The sequence below is a fragment of the Protopterus annectens genome, chromosome 2.part1 (genome assembly GCF_019279795.1).
Source record: "Protopterus annectens isolate FY-2018-M chromosome 2.part1, PAN1.0, whole genome shotgun sequence".
Lineage (NCBI taxonomy): Eukaryota > Metazoa > Chordata > Ceratodontiformes > Protopteridae > Protopterus > Protopterus annectens.
The window spans coordinates 942,074,142-942,099,148 of record NC_056729.1 but is presented as its reverse complement, the minus strand read 5'-3'; the positions used below and the strand labels follow the sequence as shown (position 1 = coordinate 942,099,148).

General features: G+C 38.1%; 1 protein-coding gene across 1 annotated transcript in view; it reads right to left on the bottom strand.

The window, feature by feature from the left end:
* Positions 1-25,007, bottom strand: part of LOC122794922 (probable ATP-dependent RNA helicase DDX60) — a 2,165,155-nt gene that overhangs the window by 1,570,845 nt on the left and 569,303 nt on the right. Inside the window, exon 7 of the mRNA XM_044063515.1 lies at positions 9,867-10,022. Coding sequence (XP_043919450.1) covers positions 9,867-10,022 — 156 coding nt within the window. The remainder of the gene's footprint in view (positions 1-9,866; positions 10,023-25,007) is intronic.

Below are 25,007 nucleotides of genomic sequence, written 5' to 3'. Positions count from 1 at the left end.
ACTGAAATAAATAGGACATGCTGGAGGGACAGATTCATAACCCAGAGGCTCCCTTCACTCTGGAATAAAATCCCAGTCCCGGTTAGGCAGAGTCCCTCACTGACTCTCTTCAAGAGGAATCTTGATGAGTGGATGGGAGATTGTAGATTTACTCCGGGTATCACTTCTGTGTCACTGTTAGACAGAGGCACAGTATACTAACCTCGAAAAAGGGCATAGCAAAATTCATTTAAAATGGGTGGCGAAAGCCAAACACACTCTGGCTAGGCTTGTAAATGCCCTAGGGCAGATAGCCTAGTATGAACCTATGAACCTATGAACCTATAAGCTGGAGAAACCACTTGCTTATGGATTAAAACAAAGAAGGGGACAAACTGGAATATGTCGAATACAAACTGTGGCAGGCACCTTAGTGTCGAACCCTAGTTTAATAAGCAAAGAATTTGCATTTTTCTATCAACAGCATTATAAGTCTGACAATGGGCCTCCTGCCCTCCCAGACAGTTATACAGATCTTGCTTTCCCATAAGTTGAGACAGGCCATAATACCATGTTAGACAGGGAGATTACAAATGAGAAGTTTGGGCAGCCATCAACATTTTCCCTTCCGGGAAAGCTCCAGCTCTGATGGATTAAATACTACTCTGTATAAGCTCCTCCAATAACAACTAACCCCAATCTTATTTAGTCTGTTTAACACTACCAAGAAGCTTGGCTATATGCTAGTCTCAATGAGAGAATCAAGAATAGTAGTCCTTCTGAAACCAGGGAAAGATGTGAATAAAATGAGCAAGCACAGACTGATCTCCCTCAGCAACACAGAAACAAAACTATATGCCTGGAGAGTGGCCAGTAGATTAAATAAAATTTTACATCTTCTGATCTATGAAGGGCAAGCAGGCTTTGTTAAACAAAGATCAAGTGTCAAAAGATACAGACAGCTAGTTGTTGCTCTCTTGATAGGCTTTGATAAGTTGCTTGATTTCATACAATGCGATAACATGTGGACGGTGCTGCATAGGTTAGGTTTCTCCCTGGACCATTACTAGCATCAGGGCCCTATAGCATTCCTTCTTTACAAGAGTGTTGACTGATCAGTCTATCTCTTACCCCTTCTATTTAGGGAGGGGAACCAGACAGGGATGCATCCTATCCCTGTCCCTCTTTTTAATAGTAATTGGGGCCTTGGATCTCTTGGTCCAAACACATCCAAAGATACACAGATGGGAACTAATAGGGTTTGAATCCCAAATATTTTTGCTTGCAGATGACTTCCTGTCGTTAACTGAAAATCCAAAAAAGGAATTCTTCTTTATCTAGACATTCCGTTGATATTCCTCAATGTCTCGGCCTTAGAGGTAGACTTAACCAAAACTGAACTATTCCCTGCCAGACAATCAGTTATGGAATTCAGTAAATCAGAATGGGCCTCTCAACTGTCTTTGTGTAGATGCCCCCCTAAATACTTGGGTATATACCTTGCCAAAGACCACCCAGAATTGGTAAATCTGAGCTTAAAAGTGCTAAGGGAAGATGTGTACTTGTCAGTTCACTCCATGGAAGTGACTCAAGTTTTCCTGGTGGGGCCGAATATTAGCTCTCCAAATGATGTTTTACCCCAGGCTCCTTTACTTGCTGATACATCTGCCTAACCCATCAACAAATAAATGACTTAAAAAGCTGAGAAGCCTAATGATTCAGTTTGTTTAGATCGGTAAAAAACAAAAAGACATAGCCTCCCAGTGGCAGAATTACTCCTCCCTCAAAGATGTAGGGGGCCAGCCTACTGGATATCTATTTTGTAGCAGAGGTAACTCCAGTCTACCCATGCATCTACCTTCATCATTAGACATGCAAATACAGCAGCTCTAGAAGCTCATCTTCAAGGAAGTACAACTCACACAGCAGCTTCCTGTTACAAGACAACCCTCTCCCTACACTTACGAGGTTGGCTTATTCTAGACATAACCCACAAAGCTTTGAAGAAATTTTACAAATGATATCCTCATTTGCATCTTTGGCATTCAAATGCCCCCATTTCGGACAACCCACTGTTGAATATCCAAGGGAAGTTAATTTTTTTGGAAGTCATTGGCAGCAAAGGAGATTAAGACAATAGGTCAAGTGTTAGAACAGAGGTCTGTAAATACACAAATCTTTTCTTCATTTGCCTGTTTGCAAGACCTCTATCAGTTCCCTTCCATTGAATTTTGGAGAAATTTACAGCTGTGATATGCCTTTTTCCACTCATCCTGTAATGCCACTCTAGAGTGTAGTCAGCTTACCCTGCAACAGAAAGAAGAGCTACTTGGCACCAAAAAAAATCTACCCTCTCTGATAATTTCCAATGTATTCTTGCGGTTCTCTCAATAGCTTATCAATAAAAATATAGAAATGGCAATTAATCATGTCAATGGCTTTAAAGGTGAGGTGGAAGACTGAACCCCCAGATGGGGAATTCCTTCTTCTACACCTAGTAACGAAGACCTCAGGCTTTTAACACATCAGCTAAAGCTTGTCTTCCCGGGATACTAAATTCTGGTTAAATTACAGGTCAAGGGTTTCAGTCAACTGGGGTCCTGTCAGATCTGCCCAAGGATTTTAGCAAATTAATACCACAGGTTTTGGGCTTGTAAATATACACAACCATTATGGATATATATTGACAACCTAGTCTCTGAGACTTTTTAATCAGACTACAGGCCCTTCCTTCTAGAAGAATCCTGGGTGAAATACCCCCAAACTTAACCTTGCCCAGTATACAAAAGCTTTGGTTTATTCAACTTTCTGCCCAAGTATGGCTATATATATATATATATATATATATATATATATATATATATATATACAGCCTCAGAGTGGAACCCCACCTCTTCCCTGTCGACGCAACACCTCCACCTTTTCTTAAACAAATCCATCAAGGATTGAATATTGTTCAAACAACACAATAAATTACACAATGAATATAAAAGTTTCCATAAGCACTACCTTGAATCTGCTTTGTGTTATGCTACTACTACCCTTCTAGTTTGTCTAGCAGAAGCTGTGTGAAACTAAATTGCTAAACCTCCATTCAATTTCAAAATAAGGAAAGACTCGGACACAAATGAACTTCCTTTTCTGAAGGCGGAATGGGCTATGTATTGCCTTGAGAAGTAAAATTTGGGCCCACTTCTGCTCTGCAGAGAGCTGCTGGTCATTATAGGAGTTCTCAGTGGGAAGAAACTAAAAAGCTCCATGACATGGCCACTTGAGATGACCCTGAATACCCAATAGTCCTCTTCCATGATCCTCCAGGTTAGGGCACACTTGGGGAAAAGTGTTAATATATTTTGTTAAAGAAACTGCTGTCCTTTTATCTTAAAGTGAAGTGGACTCACTATAAATAGTGTGTATGTAACCATTAACTACAGCCACTTGTATAACTGACTTTACACCTCAGATGTTTGATTGTGATCCAGTACATGGATAAATACCTAAACTGTTCCTCACAGGATATACCCATTCATGTCAATGCTGCCAACATGCAGTGTAGATTGCCTAGCCGAAGCTATGTGTTACCCAATGGCTGTATATTTTCGTGCTGCTCAGCATATTCTGAAAATTAGAATCCTTTTTCTTGGTACACTTATGTTCTCAGGAATCACTGGATCCAAACTGCTATTCAAAAAGACTGTGAGAAATCACCTTAGCTTAAATAAACTTTGCCTGTGTTATCACCCCCCTGACTAACCCATCTCTCCAGACCAACCAGTCACTTCTTTTTCTCCTACTAGTAGCTAACCCTACCTCCGTCCTAACTCTCCCTCCCTTCTTCTCCACAAAAGCCTTCCCTACTTTTTACCCCTAAACTCTCCTTATAATGTTACAATCTCCTCACCAGTACAATGTTCAACATCTACTTCTGCACTTTAATCTCTCCTTCACTGCTACCTAGAAACTTCCTTACTAATTAGCTTTCTCTTTATTGTAAAGACTATTTTCCCGGTTTATCTACTTCAGTATAGGTAGCTGGCCAACATTGCATACAATCTGTAATCAGTTTTATTATTGTGTACTCACTTTACATTGCTATGTATTTTATTTGTGTACTTGCATATTTTTGTAACTATGTAGCTTGTATATGTTTTGTAACTATGGAGCTTTTCTCCCCGGGTCTCCAGTGAAAAAGGGCCTTGTCCTAGATGGACCAACCGGTCAACAAATGTCAAATAAATAAATAAATATAGGAGCATGTCCCATCGTTTATGATTTGCTGTTGTTTTGTAATTAAGTATTTGCATAATCTTTTCTATCATGCTTACTAGACGGATGACACTTACTTGTTCATTGTACAATCAAAACTGAATAATGTTTCTGAAGATGCATATGTTTATTTCTTACAACTCTTCAGCAATAAAAAAGGATGCATATGAACTATACTCTGCTAGTAATGCCGCATTATCTGCACAAAGCAGCACTTTTGAACTGTCCCTTTCACTCTGTTTGGCTATGTACTACATTACCAGTACAACAGGAGTGGGCTCAAAGTTGAACCCTGATATGCACACACTCCCAATGAGAACCTCTCAAAATATTGTTCATACTTGTATTACTGGGTTCTTGTACATTGCCTGCACCAACTCTGCCAGTGTTTCCAGGACTTCAAGCCACTGCAAGGCTGCCCAAGTAGGCTTCCTTTGGACCTGAATATATGCTTTCGCAAAGTCCTGGAAATCCTAGTTGGAATCTTTCCTCATCTTTGAATTCTTCTCTACTCCCTGTCTCACTATAAACACTGGGTCAGTTATACTGCATCCTAATATGAATCAGAACCGCTCACCTCCCATTTTACATTCTACTACTCTGGTTGTGGGGGTCAAAGTAATAAAAAGAATGCCTAAATCTGCCCTGATGAACAGGATCCACTATGCAGGAACAAAACAGGACCTCTGCAGTTTTTAGTGATCCCACGGGCCTGTAGTTACAGATGGACTAAGGCAAAAGCCACTATCAAAGAGTCCACTGATGAGGCCACTACAATTCACCAGTCCAGAAATGCAAACAGAAGGGTTTCCTCTCTTAAAAGACATCCTCGTCAATAAAAGGCATTCAGCTCATCATAAGTGAAATTCGTAAGAACTCACCTGTCTCAGATTTAGCCTCCCTCCTCCTGTGTTATTGTGGTATAACTTTGGAGGTAGTTTATAATACATTTAAGGCTGTCATTTTAAAATTTCCTACATTTAGTACTTTAGAAGGGCAAAGTCCCATAAGAAAACAATGATGTTACTGCACTCATCCACTGACTCCCACTTCAATTAGATGGCTACTACTCATACTCCTCATAATAAATCATAATAAATCCATCCCACTATATCAATGGTCTTGGTAAACATTCAAGGTGCAGATACTAGAACAGATAGCAGTAATTAATAGAAAATGGAGTTTATCCATAGTAAACTGTAGGAAGTTCCAGTATGGACTCCACATAGTGATTTAGCAGAAGGCATCTATCATGTCCAGTAACTCAATTTAGATGTCCTACAGCAACAAAGGCATTCCTCATAGATAGTCACCATCCACATGCCAATACACCAGAAGTACTTGCTGAAATCCATGAGGTCCAAAATGAGACAAAACCTTCATTCTCCATCAAAATAAGGAAGGGTTCGGACACAACTGCTCTCCCCTTTCTGAAGGAAGAAAGGGCTCTGCAGCGCATTTAAAAAGAAGAGTTTGAGTCTATTTCAGCTATGTGAAGAGCAGCTAGTCATTACAAGAGGCCTCAGTGGAAAGAAACTAAAAGCTCCAATGACATGGCCACTTCAGATGACACTGAGAACGCAACAGTCCTCTTCCATGGTACTCCAGATTAGGGCACACTTTCAAAAAACTGTTTATATACGTTTTTAAAGAAACTGCTGTTCTTTTGTCTTAAACTAAGTGTAGTAGAATAACTAATAGTGGGTAAGTAACCATTAATTACAGCTACTTGTATAACTGTGACTTTAGACCTCAGATGTTTGATTGTGACCCAATACATCAATAAATACATAAATTGTCAGGTCAGTGCACCCAGAATACAGTGGAAAACTGTTTTTTTTTTCTGTTGATGTTCAAGTTTCCGAAAACTCGATCATATGGTCTCAATCATGAATTTCAATTTTCTGAAAACTCCATCATCTGATAAGAAAATATATATATATATATATATATATATATATATATATATATATATATATATACATACATACATACACACACACACACACACACACACATATATATATATATATATATATATATATACATTATATATATGTGTGTGTGTGTGTGTGTATATATATATATATATATATATATATATAAAATGTATATATATATATATATATATATATATATATATATATATATATATACAGAGATACACATACATATGTGTGACTGTGTGCGTGTGTGTATACATATATGGTTTAACTTCATAATCTCAAATTACTGAAATCTCGAATTTCAGTAAACCGAGACTATAAAGATGAAACTGCAAAATCACGAAGCTCAGAATCTTGCAACTAAAACACTGAAACTGTGAATACCCCAACATCTCAAAAGAAACCTACATGACTTTATTAACAAAAACATTCTTCCAGTTCTGTTTTTCATAACATAAAATATCCAAAGTACCATCACAAAGAGCATCATAATCAATGTGTAGTTTCACAATAATTGCTAAACATCAGAACCTTTCACTTAAACATCCAAAAGTAAATGTAAGCAATCCAGCATATCTGAATTCTTGCCATAACTCATTAAGTTCTACTGCAGGCACTTCTGAACATCCAAAGAATTGACGTGAACACAAAAAAGCATATTTGAGATTCATAAAAAGCAATCTAGCATATCTGAATACTTGCCGTGCAGGCACTTCTGAACATCCAAACAACTGACGTGAACACAAAAAGCATATTTGAGATGCATAAAATATCATAATTTCTGCTTAAGATTATCAGTAAAGACATACTGCCCTACGAAAAGGACTTTCAATCTTCCTTTCAAAAGAAAATTAAATATTGAAAACTATCTCACATTTTTAGCAGCCTGGAAATAGCCATTACAAACTCCAAAGAAGTGTACGATGCACTATTTTTCAGTACATTCTCAAACGGACTGTGTTGTTTAACCACATTACACCTTTTAAGAGAAGGCAGGCTTCTGCAGCTCATGCGAACTCGCAATTCGTCTACTCTGTCTTGCACTCTAGCTAAGACATTCATTAACACAGCTAAGTCTGTTGCTTTATGCCCCAATAAAGATTTCAATCAGTGTGGGAGGTTGGCATAATGGTTAAGGTGTTTACCTTACAGACACAAGGTGCAGGGTTTGATTCTCATGTGGGCTAATTGTCTAGACTTATAATGGTCCACAAGGGCAGTTAGCCTAGTACTAATCTATGAAGCTATGCCAGGCATCTACACTATTTTGAGTACGGGGCAAAAAATAAACTATTAAGATTGTGCACGTTCCAAAACTAAACAGGGAAAAATCGAGGAAATCTTCAGAAACCAGTAGATCTGGTGCAAAACTTGTGAACTCTTCCCAATAGGTACCAATCTGAAAAGTATTTTAATAACTCTTTCCCTTCAATTGGAAACACCTCTTTAAGTTCATTAAATGTATTGGAGACATCAGCCTCCGTCAAGAATGCTAAACCAGCCAAGCATTTGACATGTAACTGAAAAGCCATGTTAGTATTATAGAGATGAGCCAAACCTAATTGCTGAACCTTTCTCCAAATATTTTGCCAAAGTGGAAGAGGCAACCTTTTGGTATTACACCATGTAAATTTAAAGCAACACTTCTTTTTGCAGCTATCTCAAAATATATTTAAAATTTTTCTCAAACTCATGTTCATTAAGCAACTGTAAAACACAGTTCCACATAAAATTGTAGGATTTCAATGACTTTTTATTCATTAAACAGAAGAGTAGAGGCACACTCTTATGGAACCCTCCATACTTCAGCAAACCATGCATGCTGTAGAGCTGACGACAAATTATTCCTTTTAAAAAAGAATGTTCCATCTACCAACCAGATGGTTGCAGTACTGAGATCAATTAAATTCTGACTAGTAGAAAACACTACAACAGTTGTGTCAGTAGATAAATCATTCATGTATGTGCTTACAAATATGCCTGACTTTGTAGGAAAATCATCCATGTTGATATCTTGCAGTTTTACCAACTTTTCAGATAATGATTTAGATTCCTTCGATGGACCCTTCCTACTTGCTGTAAAAGTGCTTTATGAGCAGGTAAACTAGGGGTCACAGCACTAGATATTGAGACTAAAACATTGTCTACTATGAGGCAGGGTGTATCTCGAGAGAACTGTGACTTTAACTTTAATTCAGCACATATCCTATACCATTCCACCACACTTGGATCTCCACTATGAGTGTGTTTTACAGATTTAAACAACTTTTCTCCATCTGGGACACTTATTGAGACTGCCCTACCTGTGCATTTGTCAGACCGCTTCAGTTTGCTTCAGTTATCTCTTAAAACATTCTCCTTCTGCAAAACGTACCCATCTAAGAGGAGAACAGGTTTGCCTTTCTGGGAAATACTAGTTTTATAAACAGCACCAACAATCCCAGGTGCAAAAAAAAGTCTGCATGTTAAATATCAAATACATGATCTTATCGGCTAGAACTCTGCAGTCAAACGGTATTCCTTTAGTAAACCATAACTTTCCCGATATGAAATTTCGTGCCTTTGTGATTATGACAGTTCGACTTTATAGTCTCAGGTTACTGAAATTCGAGATTTCAGTATTTCGACATTATGAAGTGAAACCACACACACACACACACACACACACACACACACACACACACACACACACACACACACATATATATATATATGGGTCCCCTTCAAAATCCTGAAAGCTCAAAATCCTGAATCTCAAAATCCCGAACTCAAAATCCTGAAAGCTCAAAATCCTGAAAACTCATAATACTGAATCTCATAATACTGAAAAACATACAGGACACCAACACTGATGTGTGATTGTGCGGACATTTGGGTTAGGGAGCAGGTCAGGTAAGTGTGCGATTGTGATGGACGTTAGGGTTAGGGGCGGGTTAAGTGAGTTAGGGTTAGGGTGCGGGTGAGGTGAGTGTGCGATAGTGACAGAATTTGGGGTTAGGGGCGGGTTAAGTGAGTTAGGGTTAGGGCACAGGTGAGGTGAGTGTGCGATAGTGACGGACCTTAGGGTTAGGGTCTGGGTGAGGTGAGTGTGCGATAGTGACAGAATTTGGGGTTAGGGGCGGGTTAAGTGAGTTAGGGTTAGGGCACAGGTGAGGTGAGTGTGCGATAGTGACGGACCTAAGGGTTAGGGTCTGGGTTAGGATAAGTGGATAGATAGTAGTGTATGTGCAGTGTAGTGTAGCTGCAATACAGTCAGTGTTGGTGTCCTGTATGTTTTTCAGTATTATGAGATTCAGTATTATGAGTTTTCAGGATTTTGAGCTTTCAGGATTTTGAGTTCGGGATTTTGAGATTCAGGATTTTGAGCTTTCAGGATTTTGAAGGGGACCCATATATATATATATATATATATATATATATATATATATATATATAGATATATATATATACATATATATATGTATTACACGCATGTACACACACACACACACACACACACACACACACACACACACACACACACACATATATATATTGGTTATATATTTATATAGGACCAAGGCAAATCAAATCAATGAAATAAGAAAACTGTTTCTGGAAGCAGTCTGTAAAATGGGGCAATACATAGTTAAGCCATAAAATAAAGTCCATACTGAATAAAAATGATGTGCTTACTATCTGAAGTTGTACATCGAGTTGTTTATTCCATTCGCCACTTACTGTTTTCATCTTAGCTCGACTTGACAATGACAATGAAAACAGGAAAACCTCACAAAGACAGTACATTCTGCAAACATCAGCAACCTCTTCCAAAGACAATGGTCCTTCATTCTGTGTAAAAAACACATAAAACAGGTGATTTTCTCTTTTTTTTGCTTAACCAAAATATTTATATAATCACTGATAAAGCATGTGTTTAACCCAATAATACTGGCATGCATCTATACTAGATAAATGGAAAAAGAGATACAAATTAATAAGTCCCTCTACTCAGTCTCATACAGACTGCTCAGAGGTGACCTGTGTCTGACATACAATGCCATCTCAGACTCAGCCTTGATGGAGTTGCTGCATATCCATAAGTCAAACTCCACTCATGCAACCTGCACGCAAGGTCTCAACCTGGTCTATGACATTAATAGAACTCCTTGGTGGGATAGATTTCTGTCCCAATGACTCCCCCATCTGTGGAACAGACTTACTCTCCATGTCAAGCAGAGCACCTCACTAGCCCTTTTTAAGAGGAACCTGGACAACTGGATGGGAAACAGAAAATATACCCCTGGGATTCCACCTGTGTCCCTGATGGACAGGAAAAACAGGTAATGACTTTGTGGGAACATGGGTGAAATTCCTGGCTAGGCTTATAAGGGCCTCTGGGTCAATAGCCTAGTATAATCCAATGAACCTATAAGTGCTCACTCACGAACACACACACACACACACACACACACACACACACACACACACACACACACACACACACACACACACACTACTGTAAATATACTTAACACTTAACTGCTCTGTTTTCACAGTGTATTTCTGTGAGTGATTAAGACAGCTCTCATACTGCTACATCGGTAAAGAAAAATATATGCTGGATATATATAGTTCATTCCTCTTTGGATTTATACAGATAAGTAAAGTACACTGTCCATAGTCATAGTAATCCTGTTGTGGTTTATAAGAGCTAAAAATTTCAATTCACCACTTCAAACAGCACATAGCATTACTATGTAGTGAAATATAAACCTGTAGAAATCTGCAAGAACATCATGGACTGGAAAAATATAAGCAGGCATTCCATATTAAGCTTATGGCACAATATTATGGCATGTGCCTAACAGTATTTGTAATATTGTATATCCTACCCTCTGGTTCACATGGCTGCCCTGCCACCACCAAACACAGATTTTACAGTTCCTACATATTACATACTGAGTACCAAACCGCAGTAGGCAGCTACACGGTCAATAAAGGTCCATCCTCACCACAAACAATTCAGGAAAAATGTCACTTCCACAAACCAGTACATATAGAACCACAGATTTATTCCAAACTTCACAGATTTAGTGCTTTTGTTTCATTCCATGAAACTTCTTCAGAATAATGCATTTAAAAGAACTCCCTCATTTATAGTGGTCCATATAACATTCATTGGTTCACATTTTTAAAATACTGTTACATCATACATCTAATTAAAAACTCTACCACATCTTCAAAGGCTATCACATTTACAAGACAATTGCATCTTGGCAAGTTGTAAAGTTTAAAGGCATCGTAGATGTGTTCATACACTCTATACTTTAGATTTATTTCAGTTTTGCCTATATAATAAAAGAAACATAGAGTGTATGAAAACATCTACGATTTTGGGAGGAAAAAAAGATACTAATGCGCTCTATAGACACACTCAGGAGTGTGATGGAGCTTCCTTTAAGTTTTGGGTAATTGAACAGGTTAAACCCTCGGATAGGAGGAGTGATTGGGAAGCTCTTTTAGAGTTTCGTGAATTAATTTGGCAGATGCAGTTGGATGCCTGTACTTGATCTGGTCTGAATGACCATTTATCCATTGTACCAGCTTTAAAAATGCGAACAAAAGTATAAAGTTTATTTACTTTAAACAGTATGTTTTATGCTTTATACCTTTTTGCACTTAATATAATTCTGTGTTTATACAGATATGGTAATATATGTTATGTTATTTAAAACTTGCTAAGATGCAATTGTCTTGTAAATGTGATGGCCTTTTAAGATGTGGTGGGGTTTTTAATTAGATGTATGATGTAACAGTATTTTAAAAATGTGAACCAATGAATGTTATATGGACCACTATAAATGAGGGAGTTCTTTTAAATGCATTATTCTGAAGAAGTTTTATGGAATGAAACGAAAGCGCTAAATCTGTGAAGTTTGGAATAAATTTGTGTTTCTATATATACTGGTTTGTGGAAGTGACAATTTTCTTGAACTGTTTGTGGTGAGGACGGACCTTTATTGACCGTGTAGCTGCCACTGTTGTTTGGTTCTTAGTATTTGTCGTGGAAGGGTATTCAGCTGATTCATCCTACTGTGGTGGTTTTATATTGCATACTGACCCAGCAGTAAGTGGACTGCAAGTACAACTGCTTTGATACTTTAGACATGGTATACAAGAGTAATAAACTGCAGCACTGGCAATGTTTTTTTTTAACAAGAAACAGCTTTATTAAACCATCGCTTACTACATAGGCAATCATACATTTATATAAATGAAAACAAACCACACTGACATAATCCTAGTTGCAAGCATTTTACATCACAATCCATACTGACACACTCCAAGTTGCAAACATTATACATCACTTATAATCTACCCAATTTTTCTTCAGTAAACCATAAGTCCTGACACCTTTTATAGCACTGGCAATGTTAATCCAAACATAGGGAAATAGGGGGTCTCTCTGGAAAATGAGTGCCATAGTATGAAGACTGAGGAATGGATGTCTCTAGAAGCAAAGTCACAACACTAAGATCAGGACAGCTTTGGAAATAAGCACAGTATTTTTAATTTCATCTGGTATAGAGAGCAAGAGCTAATACATTATGACCCTGAGGTGAGAAAGTGCCCCTTGACAACAAAATCTTAATTTTCAGCAGTCGGGGAGGATGCCTTTGGAAAACATTATTAAGTGTTTACTAAAATGAAGAAGATTTCCTTAACAATGGGCAATATGGCCTAGACATAGTAAGGCCTTGTAAAGACTAATTATGGTGGCTGCCAAAAAGCAATTACTAGAAAATGGAAATCAAAGTCTAAACCAACTTTACTAGAAGTATTGAATATAATAACAGAGATAAAACAATAGAAAATGGGATCTTTAGAAAAAGGTAGGAGTAAAATTACATAGAAAAATGGAAACTGTGGGAACAATATATGCAGAAAATGTTTCAGAGGTGGAATGAGGTTTAAGAGAAGGCAGAAAATGAACAATGTATGTAATGTTTGTTTTATTATATTGTAAAGAACAATACATGTGATGTATAATGTTTGTAAATATGAATTTGTTAATATGGTTTGATTACTTTTAAATAAATTTGTTTGCCTATGTCACAAAAGATAAGTCAATAAAAGTATTAAAAAACAGGCAAAATGTTGCCAGAATAAGGGAGGTGGAAGGAGTTCTCTTGCATAGTGATCATTGTATTTTTATTGTATTGAAGATAGGGGAAAGATGCCCTTAAAGAATGAGCACTGTAGATTTGCATTGTAAGTTATGAGATGTGAGGAACACTAATCAATCAGTAGTACATATTTATGCATAAAGAATGGAAGTACCGGGGCTAACAAGATGGCTGCACACTGAGTAACAGCTTGTTTCTAGCTCTCCCAGTGTGAAAATAAAAATTCAGCAGAGAAGGCCATTAGACTTGTGTTTATGGATAAATTTTAGTAACTGGGTAGTAAGTGCACTGCCTGGATACCCAGAATAAAGAAACACAGTAGACCTTGAACAAAATCAGCTATAAAATGCAAGGAAGGGACACTGACTGGGGAGAGTTCTGCAGCTGTTCAGCAAAAATCAATGCAACCTTCAGACATGACTTTCAATAACCTAGAGGAAGATAAAAGAACTGCATACAGACCTGGTAGTAAACAAAACACTGACGGACTATAAACACAAACAACAAAAGGATGGAAAAAATGGAAGAAGCTTTAAACAGATATTCAGATAGGATGATAAAGTTGCAAAAATCAAAGGTTGAAATGAAGCAAAGGCTGGCTGAATATAAGACTGCTCAGGGAGAGATGTTTCAAAAAATAATAGAATTAGAGGACTGAGCACATAGTGAAATCCTGAGATTTTTCAGCTATACCAGAGAAGCTGGAAGGAACAGACTACATTAATTTTATGAAAGCACAAATAAGCAACTGGACTGGTATTCCACAGCAGGAGTTGCTAGTTGAAAGGGCACATCATGTGTATGCTCCGAACCTAGCTATTAGAAAGCAACCTAGACTTTTAATAGTAAAGATGCAAACCTACCAGCAAAAGGAGTTAATTCTGACAAAAATGTGGCAGAAGGACAAAATACTAAAAGTGGGAGCCAGCAGAGTGTTTGTAGAGAATGATTACTTATTGTACATCAGGCAGAAAAAGAGTAAATTCATTCCACTATTCAGGGAATGTCAAGACACAGATGTGAGATTCAAACTGCTGTATTCAGCTGTCTTTAAGGTATTCTTCCCTGGAGGGGAAGTGCAGCTAAGGAGGAAATACAAAAGCTTGCCCAACAAAAAGTGACCTGTGAAACATAAACAGATTCTGCTTCTTTTCATATGGAAATGAAGACCATGGAAATATTGGCAATGCAATGTAAAAACCTGTTTAAAAAGGCATGACAAAGTTAAAATTAATTTGCTTTATCTCATTCTTGCATGGAGAAATGAGTGGATTAAAGACCTTAGACTGATTAGTTTTAAGACAGAGCAAGTAAAAGAAGAATATTGAATATTATGATTTTTTCCCCTAGCAAATGCATGTACACTTAGTATCAATTCTGTAGCTCATCTTCATGTTTCCATGGAAACAATATGATAAACAGAATCTGGCTGTTTGATTCTTATGTCTCCATGGAGACAGTCTGATAAAAGAGAAACTGGAGACCGTTTGGTGGAAGGGGACTGACTGAAGAAAAAAAAAGAAAAGAGAAATTGGTTAGGACATAATGTTCTCCAAAAGCAATCAGGGGTTTTCCTAGCAGGGACAGCGTTAAAGATAAAATGTATTAGACTTTAAATAAAGTTTTCTCAGTTTTTTTAAATGCAATGGGGATACTAATATAAATGTGTTTTTTTTTTTGTTTTTCCCTTCCCTCTTTTTCTTTGTTCAGTTTTAAGAAATGCAGGCACTGCAATGTAAAAATAAGGGGGGGGGGGTGGAGAGAGGAAAGGTCTGGTTAAGAGAGTACAACAAAAGAAAAATCAGTGTGCTTTTTCCCATGCTTGCATAGGGAAATGACTGGGTTAAAACCCTATGCGTTCTCCAGTAACAAGCTTATTACAAAGCATGTAAAATAAAAACACTGTTGAATTTTATAAGGATTTTGTTCTGGTAAACAAGGTACCCTTAGCAGTTTTGTGTCTGGTTTGCATGTCACTAGAAGTCAATCTGATAGAGAGAAATGGCTCGGAGAAAATGTTTACTAAAATAATTCAAGTGTTTTCTCAGCTGGGAGAGCTATAAAAATAGACAAAATCAAATAGCACTTACTAATAGTGCAGGTTGTACCATGCATCTTAGCATGACTAACCTTTCTTTTTAGTTAACTCTAGCCTGCCTGTCTGGCTATCAACTTAGAATTTTTGTTCTTATTAGGAAGCCAAAACTTCAATATGTGAAGCTGTACACAGATTTGTGTGTTATTATTAAGTTAATAGGCTTTAGGGGGGTTTGGGTGGGGTTGTTCTCTTTAAGAGCTTTCAAAAAAAAACAAAAAGTTATGTAAGATGTGGCATAGGCTCAAATGGATATGACAACAAACAACTGTATAAAAGACCAACCTGCTGAGCAGTATATGCATGTAACATAAAAGCTGGAACTAAACATTTAACAAAACAGCAGTTATACATAACAGGTGGTATTAATAACTACATAAGAAACTGATCCTTTCTGTAATGTCTTTTAATCTGAATGGTCTTGCAGATAAATATAAAAAGAAAAAGTAGTGGAGACAGTCTGATAAAGAGAAACTGAAGACAGTTTGGTGCAAGTAGCTATGCTACGGGGTGCACAACTGGAAATAACTGAATATGTGCATTTGATAAAGAAAGGCTTTCAGGATGCTTGTTCAGCAGAATAACTGGGGCAAAAAAAAAGAGAAGTACTTATATTAATTGTAACAGGAACTCCTGTAGTGATAGAAAAGAAAAAAAAGATAATAATAGAATATATACAGTACTATGAATTCAGTACTAGGAGTTCAGAGTGAATTTACACATTACTCTCCACTGGGCTAGGCTAGATAGAATGTATATCTCACAGGAACATGTGCATTTAATTGAAGATCTTGAAATGCACCCAATAACTATTTCAGATCACGCTCAAATAAGAATTAAAATAAAAAAAGCAAGGTGATGAAATAAAAATGAGACACTGGCATTTTCCCACTTACTGGTTGAAAAGTGAGGAAGTTAAGGAATGGGTTTGGAATTCATTCAGAAGCTACTAGAAAAGATAAAAATTTCTTCTGAAAACATAGCTAGGGAGTGGGATAAAATTAAAATGGAGTTTAAAACTAGGGTGGAAATAAAGGAAAGGCGCATACGGTTGGGAAGTAACAAGAATTATTTAGAGGAACTAAGAAATGTTGAAGTATTCCAAAATAGGGGGAATCTATCAGAACAAGAAAAAGAGCAACTACAGAATGCTAAACAGAAAATAAGGGATAACCTCAATAATATGCAAGAGTTTAGGAAGACTGCTGTTAAGCAACTATTTTTTGATAACAATTGTAGAACACAAAAACTTTTACTGCAATGACTCAGGCAACAGAAAGTGAAAGGGCTGTCACCAAGCTTAGGGAGCCTATAGCAAGGAAGATAACAAGAGATCCCGTAGAGGTATTATAAATATTTTGGAAACTGTATGAAAGTTTGTATAAAGCAGAAAAATATGGAAATCAAGAAAAGGTGCAAATGAAAATGTTTATGGAAGAATTAAATTTGCCAAGGTTAGAGGAAGATGCGGCTCAGTTACTAACCATTAGAATAGGAAGAGATGAGATAAAAATGGCTATGTATAACCAATCTACAGGAAAGTCCCCAGGAATAGAGTGTAATCCTATGGAAGTTTGGAAGCTAGGAGGGAAAAAATGATAAAGATCTGGAAGCTTTTATATAACAGTATTTTAAGAAGAGGAGGAGAAGTACCAGCATCCTGGAAGAAGGCGGTGGTAATGGTAATACCTAAAGAGGGTAAAGATTCATCAGATTCAGCTTCATACAAGTAAATTTCAATACTACACCATGATTATAAAGTGTTTATGTTTACAATGGATTAAAGAATGGCAAAAGTGATACCAAAATTGATAGATATGGATCAGTGTGGTTCTGTGGAGGGCAGGCAAACATTTGACAATATTAACAGAACACTGATGATCCAGAGAGAAGCAGACTATAAGAAAATACCACTGTTACTGGTAGGTCTTGCAAAGAAAATATTTGACAGAGTAGACTGGGACATCATGAGTATGGCAATCGAAGCATTTGCTTTCCCTGATACAATTATAAGGCTGATTAGAAGTATATATGAGGGATTGGAGGCAAAAATTAAAGTGATCTCTAATAACTTTTGCTTGAGTAGAGGAACCAGGCAATGTTGTCTGTTTTTCTGTTTGTTGTTTGCATTATATTTAGAACCACTGGCAAAGAAAATAAGGGACCCAGATAATTCAAGGGTATAACTGGTATGGTCGTCAGAAAAAGCTGGCTCTATTTGCAGATATTATTTTTATATGACAAAACCAGAAAGGGACATTACAGTGCAGTGGAACACTTTAAAACAGTTTCAAGTCTTCTCAGGATACAAAATTAATGAAGCTAAAACAAAGGCAAGAGTGGTAAATTATGTACCTGCACAAAATTTGGTCCAACAATATCCATATTTATGGGGGCATGATAAAATGAAGTATTTAGGAGTATGGATTAGAAATGTTTCTGTTGTGGCAGATAAGGATATGTGGGAGGAGAATAAACAGAAGATAATACAAAAATTGAGAAAAATGGAGGCTTTGGTCTATGGATATGGATACTAAGATACAAGCAATTAAAATGTTTTTAGTTTTTTAGTCTTATATATAGGTCAGGCATATTTTTATCAACCAGAAGAGAAGCCGTGGATATCAAATAAAAATGAGTTATAGGATTTTATATAGGAAGGAAAGACAGCAGGGGTCAAGTGGGATAAGCTGATTCTTCCAATCGAACAAGGCAGACTAGGCCTATCCAATTTGAGGGGGTATTTTAGAGAAATACAGTTAAGGCTCTTAAACATAGCACAAGCAGAAAACTATAATTCAAAGTGGAAATGATTATGATATTGGGGGTGAGCTCAAGAAATAAGGAAAGATTGGGATACTGGATGCAGACTCTAAAGGAGAACAACAAAAATCATACAGAATATTATACTCATAAAGTAGCATAGAGTATTCTAAGAAGTAAACCAGCACAAGAATGGAGAAAAGAGATTCTACCAATAGGGATGACAGTGGTTAGGGATACAGATAATAGGCAAGAAGGGGCTGGAATTTTTTGGAAAAAACTGGCAAAGGAACCAAGATACTGGGAACAAATAACTAGAAAGGGAAAGATAACAGAATGGGAAGAAGCCAATAATTAACTTGGACAGTAGGTTGGAGATTGCCTTTCCTATCAAGGATTGATGTCAGAGTACAAACAAAGAGAAAGAAACAGGGGAGTCCTAAATGAAAGACTAGCACTGGTAGATTTTTTTATAGAATCTAGAACAGAAGCTGCCACTAAAAAATAATTAGCACAGCATATAAAATATTGCATGATAATTATAAGAATCAATCAAAGGAGCTTAGAAAGGATTGAGAAGAAAGATTGGATAAGTAATTCATGCACAGACAATGGGGGATATATGTATCTCCCAAATATGCAACACAGTCTAGAAGATTTAGGATCTTTGCCTGGAAGTGTTTACATTGGGATTTTTATACCTCATGTAGACTCCAAAGAATTTTTCCTCAGGTGGCTGAAAACATATTTTTTGTGAGTGTAATGAGCCGGCAGACTTCATGGATTCCTTGCGGACTTCTCTGTCGGACAAGCTGGTTGAGCAGATTGGATTGAATGGGGAGATAATTTTTATGAGCTATGATACAGTCGGAATTGCCTAGACATAGTAAAGCATTGCTGAGTTTAATTATGGTGGCTGCCAAAAAAGCAATTACTAGAAAATAAAAATCAAAGTCTAGTCCAACTTTATTAGAAGTAGTGAATATAGTAACAGAGAAAAAACAACTGGAATCGGAATCTTTAGAAAAGGGAATGAGCAAACTACACAGGAAAAAATAGGAATTGTGGGAACAATATATGCAGTGAAGGAACAAGGTTTAAGAGGCAGGATTTGAATAAGCCATATAATTCTTAACTGACAATGACTGGTTAGACTATAATTGATATATAATATTTGCAACTACAGTTGTTTCAATGGTGTCTGTGATGTGTAATGTTTCCAACTGAAGTGGTGTCAATGTTGTTTGCTTTTCATTTATATAAATGTAAAATTTCCTGTGTCATATGTGATAATAGCCCACCCCAGACAGTAGACGTTGTATATTTAGTGTACAGGTTTGGCAGTGGTATGACAACTCTAGACAACAAGCACTATATTACACTATCCTGTCAAAAGGTACTACAGACACAAGCATTACTGTACTTTAAATGGGAGTACTACAACATTTGACCAACATTACACCATGCAAAATTTTCCAATCTTTCTACTAAGTGAGGCCAGCTAGAAAGAGTGACAGAGACTACCACCACATCATGACAACAACCAATAGAAATGTGCATCACTACCCAGTGTTGTGTCATGAAGTTTGATGAACTTCGTGGCAGGCCTATATAATGCAGTACAGGCTGTACCATCAGAAGAATATATTTATTTCAAGAATCACAACCATTGTATGTGGCAAACCCACAGGAAACAATTCTGGGGGAGAGCATAAACGCACATGACATTCAACAAAATGTAACGCAAAGAGGCGCAAAATATTTTATGGCTGTAACAATTTTATACAGTATGCAAACACTATTAAGTCCCCAAAGAAAATAGCCTTCCTTCCTGAAGTCTCCTTCCAAAAATTCTTATGTCAATGACACTCTGTGTCAGAAAAAATGAGGTGAGCTGTGGAAATACAGCGAAGGCTATTAACCAGTGCAGTCACAATATATACTTTAAAACTGTTATACCCTAGTATGGTATACTGTGCCCTGACACATTCAGTGTAAAGAAATGCAGTAGGTTCACTGACAACGGATGTTGTACTTTTCATGTGGTTATACCATACTGTCTCGCATGTTCTTCTCTTCAATTTGTTCAATTATGTTAGCTTCACACAAATACTGCAAATCAACTTTTGTGACACAAAATAATAATTTAATCAGAAGCTCATATGATAGCTACTGTTTTATTCCTAAGCAACTGTACAAATATAGTTTTATTAAAATTCAGAATAACCAAATTAAAACTGCCAGTCCTGTAAAACCATATTTGAAAATTCACCAGATCTACTGGTGTACATTAAGCTATTATGGCTTTAAATTATCATAACATTTTTGTAATCCCATTTCATAAATAAGAACATGAAATGTTCAGATTCAACTAAAATACACGGTTACAGAACTGATTTCTGCGATTCCCCCCAAAAAAGGCTTCCCTCCAACATATGAAAAGCAGGTACTGCTGTACTTTATGCCTAGAAAGCAAAAAAAATTGAAATGTCAAATGTGTAAGCCTCTTTTAAGAATTTACTTATGGCTGGCATAGTCATTTATCATTTAACATTACTATTTTTGAACAGAAAGGCTCATCCAGACTCTGCTACACTTTGCTGTGAAGGAAAGGTTAGTTTGCTTTTATATTTTGTATTACTGTATTGCCTTTCTATATTTTGAATACTGTAGTTTGTTTTCTTTACCTTATGTTTTGCTTGCATTCTGTTTTAACAGCATATTAAAACTTCAAAAGAGACCACAGCTCTCTCTGTTCTGAGTCAGGCAGAATTTTTTCCCGCCCATTTAAGTTGTCTTGTTAAATATCACTGTCTTTCTAGTTGCCCGCCTCTTATGTTAATCTGACCATATATCTCATTTCCCTCTACTTTCACTGGCTTATGTGAGTAATCACAAAATCATCATTTTTGAAATCCCACCCCTTCAATTATTTAAATTTATTGGCCATCCTACAAGATTTCATAGTACCAAAATACAAAAGTGACCACCCCTTTCAATCCATCTTGCTGTTTTAAAAATAGTAACTCTCCACTAAACCTTAACTTTTTAAACAGGTAAAACTCAATTTACCTACTTTCACATCTAACTTCTCTAGTGCACACTGCAGAGTGCATTCTTTTCAATCTTACCTTTAAGCATCCCTGTGACTAGCACTTTCTCTAATACCTGCTGGAAAGCACTAGGCAGCCTTAAACTCATACAAACACTGAACTCTCCTTGTTAACAAGGAGAAATTAATAGTAGGCACTAAACAGCCTATAATTGCAAAGTACCTTGCTAAGGAAACAGCTCCTATACTTTACAAAGAAAAAAAGCCCCAAACCAGGCATGTCCAAGGGTCAGCTTCCGGTGATTTCTCCTGTCCACCTGGTGAATCTGGGCATACTGGGGCAATGCAGCAATTGCCTCATGTACACAGACAACCCTCTCCTCCTACCACCCAACACTACAACCTGTGAGAGATGCACTTACATAGCCAAAATGGAAGCAAAGCTCTCTCCACCCAAGATTGTGCTAAATAGTCAAGAGGAGAAGGTTAACACCCACACTACACCTCAAGCAACACATAGCCCTTCTAAACCCGCACCACCAACACCCACATATAGCAACACTAAATCCATATATGCAGAGGCCCTTAACTGTAACCTGTCCAAGCAACAAAGACCTCTGAAGCTGAAACACAAACACCAATCACAACCAATGTGTCACATAGTTCACAACACCAGTGTGCCACCCAGCAACAGCCCCTAAGGCAAGACAATGTACCTAACACTTTAGTCATAGGTGACTCTATAGTCCGGCACACTGACGTCCCTCTCACCAGGTTGAATAAGGAGAAAATTACAGTCAGCTGCCTGTCGGGTGCCAGGATCCGCCACATAACGCATGCACTCAAGTCACTCCACAAGTACAAATATGACTCTGTCATTGTCCATGTTGGAATGAATGACTTGAGACGTACCTCCCTGGACTACATGAAAAGAGACATGGAAGGGCTCTCGGATCATGTGGCCCAGGCAGGTATGACCCTAGCCCTGAGTAGCATCCTGCCTTCACCCAGAATGATACCACAATATAAGGATAAAATGATTGACTTCAACAATTGGCTAAGCTTACGGTGTCATTCAAAGGGGATCCAGTATCTGTCTGCCTGGGATGACATGATTGACAGACCACGATGCTTTGCCAGAGATGGTCTGCACTGTCGCCCCTGGGATTCAGGTTACTGGCTAAGGCTCTTGCCACCCCTATAGTGCCTTTTTTAGGCAAACTTCAAAGGACAAAACCACCACCGTAACAGGTACAAGCATGCAAAATCTGAAGGTAATGCTACTCAATGCTAGAAGTCTAAACCTCAAAATGCACTCTCTCGAGGCACTCCTAAAAATGGAGAACATCGATATCTGTGCAGTAACTGAGACCTGGTTCAAAGCTCCAGAGAGCATCCCTGCAACACCAGGCTACAACTCTTACCACACTTTTCGGCCACCAAACCAGGACCGAAACACTAAAGGTGGAGGAGTGTCAATATTCACCAAGGATATTCACACCACCAGGCTAGTTGGCCAACACAATGTGTCTGAAATTCTCCAAGTGCAACTAACACTAGGTAAGACTGCAATCCAAATTGTAGCTTGCTACAGATCCCCCACCATACCCCAAGATTCTCACTACACCTTTCTAAACATACTGGAAAATATTAAGATAGAACCAAACACCCTAATACTGGTTGATTTTAACTACCCTGCCATTAACTGGGAAAACTACTCATGTCCCAACACCTTTGTGCAACGGTTCTTGGAATTCATAAATTCCAATGCCCTGGATCAACTAATCCATAGTCCCACCAGGGGCTCCAATATCTTAGACCTGGTCATAACCAACATGGGAAATCAATGCTCCATACCTATGGTCACCCCCTCGTTAGTCAGGTCTGACCATAAGCTAATCACCCTTAACATCCACATCCCCCCCCACCCCCAGTAAAGAAACCACCATAAAAACTTCTCCAAAGTCAACTTCATGCTACTCAAGTCAGAAGTGACAAACTTCATGACACCCATGCAGGCGGAACTGAAAGTTCAACTGCTGAATCCTACACTAAGGCACTGTACGAGCACATCCACTCATGCATGAATCGTGCCATCCCAAATAGAACCAAAATGCTCTCATCCAAAAAAAGGAAGCCAATCTGGTGGTCCCCTGCCATAAACAAACTTTACAACAAAAGGAAGAAACTTTTGCAGAAAAGAGGAAAATCCCAGGATGCAAAAAACTCCCTTACAAGCCTCAGTAAGAAACTGAGATGCCTCATAAAATCCTCCAAAGCTAGTTACGAAAATAAAATTGCCAAAGATTCCAGAGAAAACCACAAAGCATTCTAAATGGCAATGCTCAGATCTGCTCTGAGCTAAAACAGAATGGCATTAAATATACTGATCCGAAGGATATTGCCAGTATCCTAGCAGATCGATTCAGTGCCAACTTCACCCCCCTCTCACCCCCTAAATGGCCCATCTCAATACTGGAAGAATGCCAAATTCCAGTAATAACGGCCACACAGGTACAAAATGCACTCTCTAAAGCCAAGAATACAGCATCCATGGGACCAGATGACATCCCGGGCTGTGTACTACATGAACTACAATATGAACTGGCACCTCACCTAAGTGTCATGTTTAATCATAGCCTCACCTCAGGTTTCGTGCCCACTGAGTGGCGCAGAGCTACAGTTATCCCAATCCACAAGGGGGGATCCACCTTGGATCCCAGAAACTACCGTCCCATCAGTCTGACAAGCCTTATCTGCAAGGCCATGGAGCGTATTATCATGGAACTTATAAACAAAGACATTGGCAACCTTCAAACACTGGACCCCACCCAGTTTGGGTTTGTGAAGGGACGATCTTGTCTCCTGAACCTGACTGACTTCTTTGAATCAGTCTCCAGAGCCATGGACAAGGGTAAGGTGGTCCACACAGCCTATCTAGACCTTGCCAAGGCCATTGACACCATCCCCCACTCTGGAATCATAGATAAACTTACTAAGTTGAGCATTAATCCCTATGTCACCCAATGGGTTGCTAAATGGCTTACTGATAGAACCCACACTGTAAAAGTAGCCGACTCCAAATCCAGCTCCAGACAAGTGACAAGTGGAGTACCTCAGGGTTCAGTCCTGGGGCCACTCTTGTTTGGCATCTACTTCTCTGAAGTACAGGTCAACACTAAGGGACTCTAGCTAACAAAGTTTGCAGATGACTGCAAACTGGGAGCCATTATTGAATCCCCAAATGATGTGGATACTCTACAAAAGGGCCTTACAGAAACAGATGCTTAGTGCCAGAGCCATGGGCTCAAGCTCAATGCCAAGAAATGTATTGTTATCCCCTTTGGGAAAAAAACATGTATCCATGAATTACCATATAGGTGGCAGTACACTAAACACAGAAAGTGTGATAAGAGACTTAGGGACACAGGTGGACAGTGGTCTCACCTTCGATAACCACATCACCACACCAGTCAGGAAATCCTTCTATGTGGCACACCTCATCATGAAGGGCTTTTCATCCAGAAAAAAGGAGGTCACTGTCCCACTGTACTCATCCCTCATTAGACCCATTATAGAATACAACGCCCCATTTGGTATGTACCTCTCAAGACATCTGCAACAACTGGAAAGGCCTCAGAAATACCTCACTAAAAGAATCACAGGCCTAAAGCAGATGCCCTACGCTGACCGCCTTAAAAAACTCCAGCTATACTCTGTCGCATATCGTCTACTCA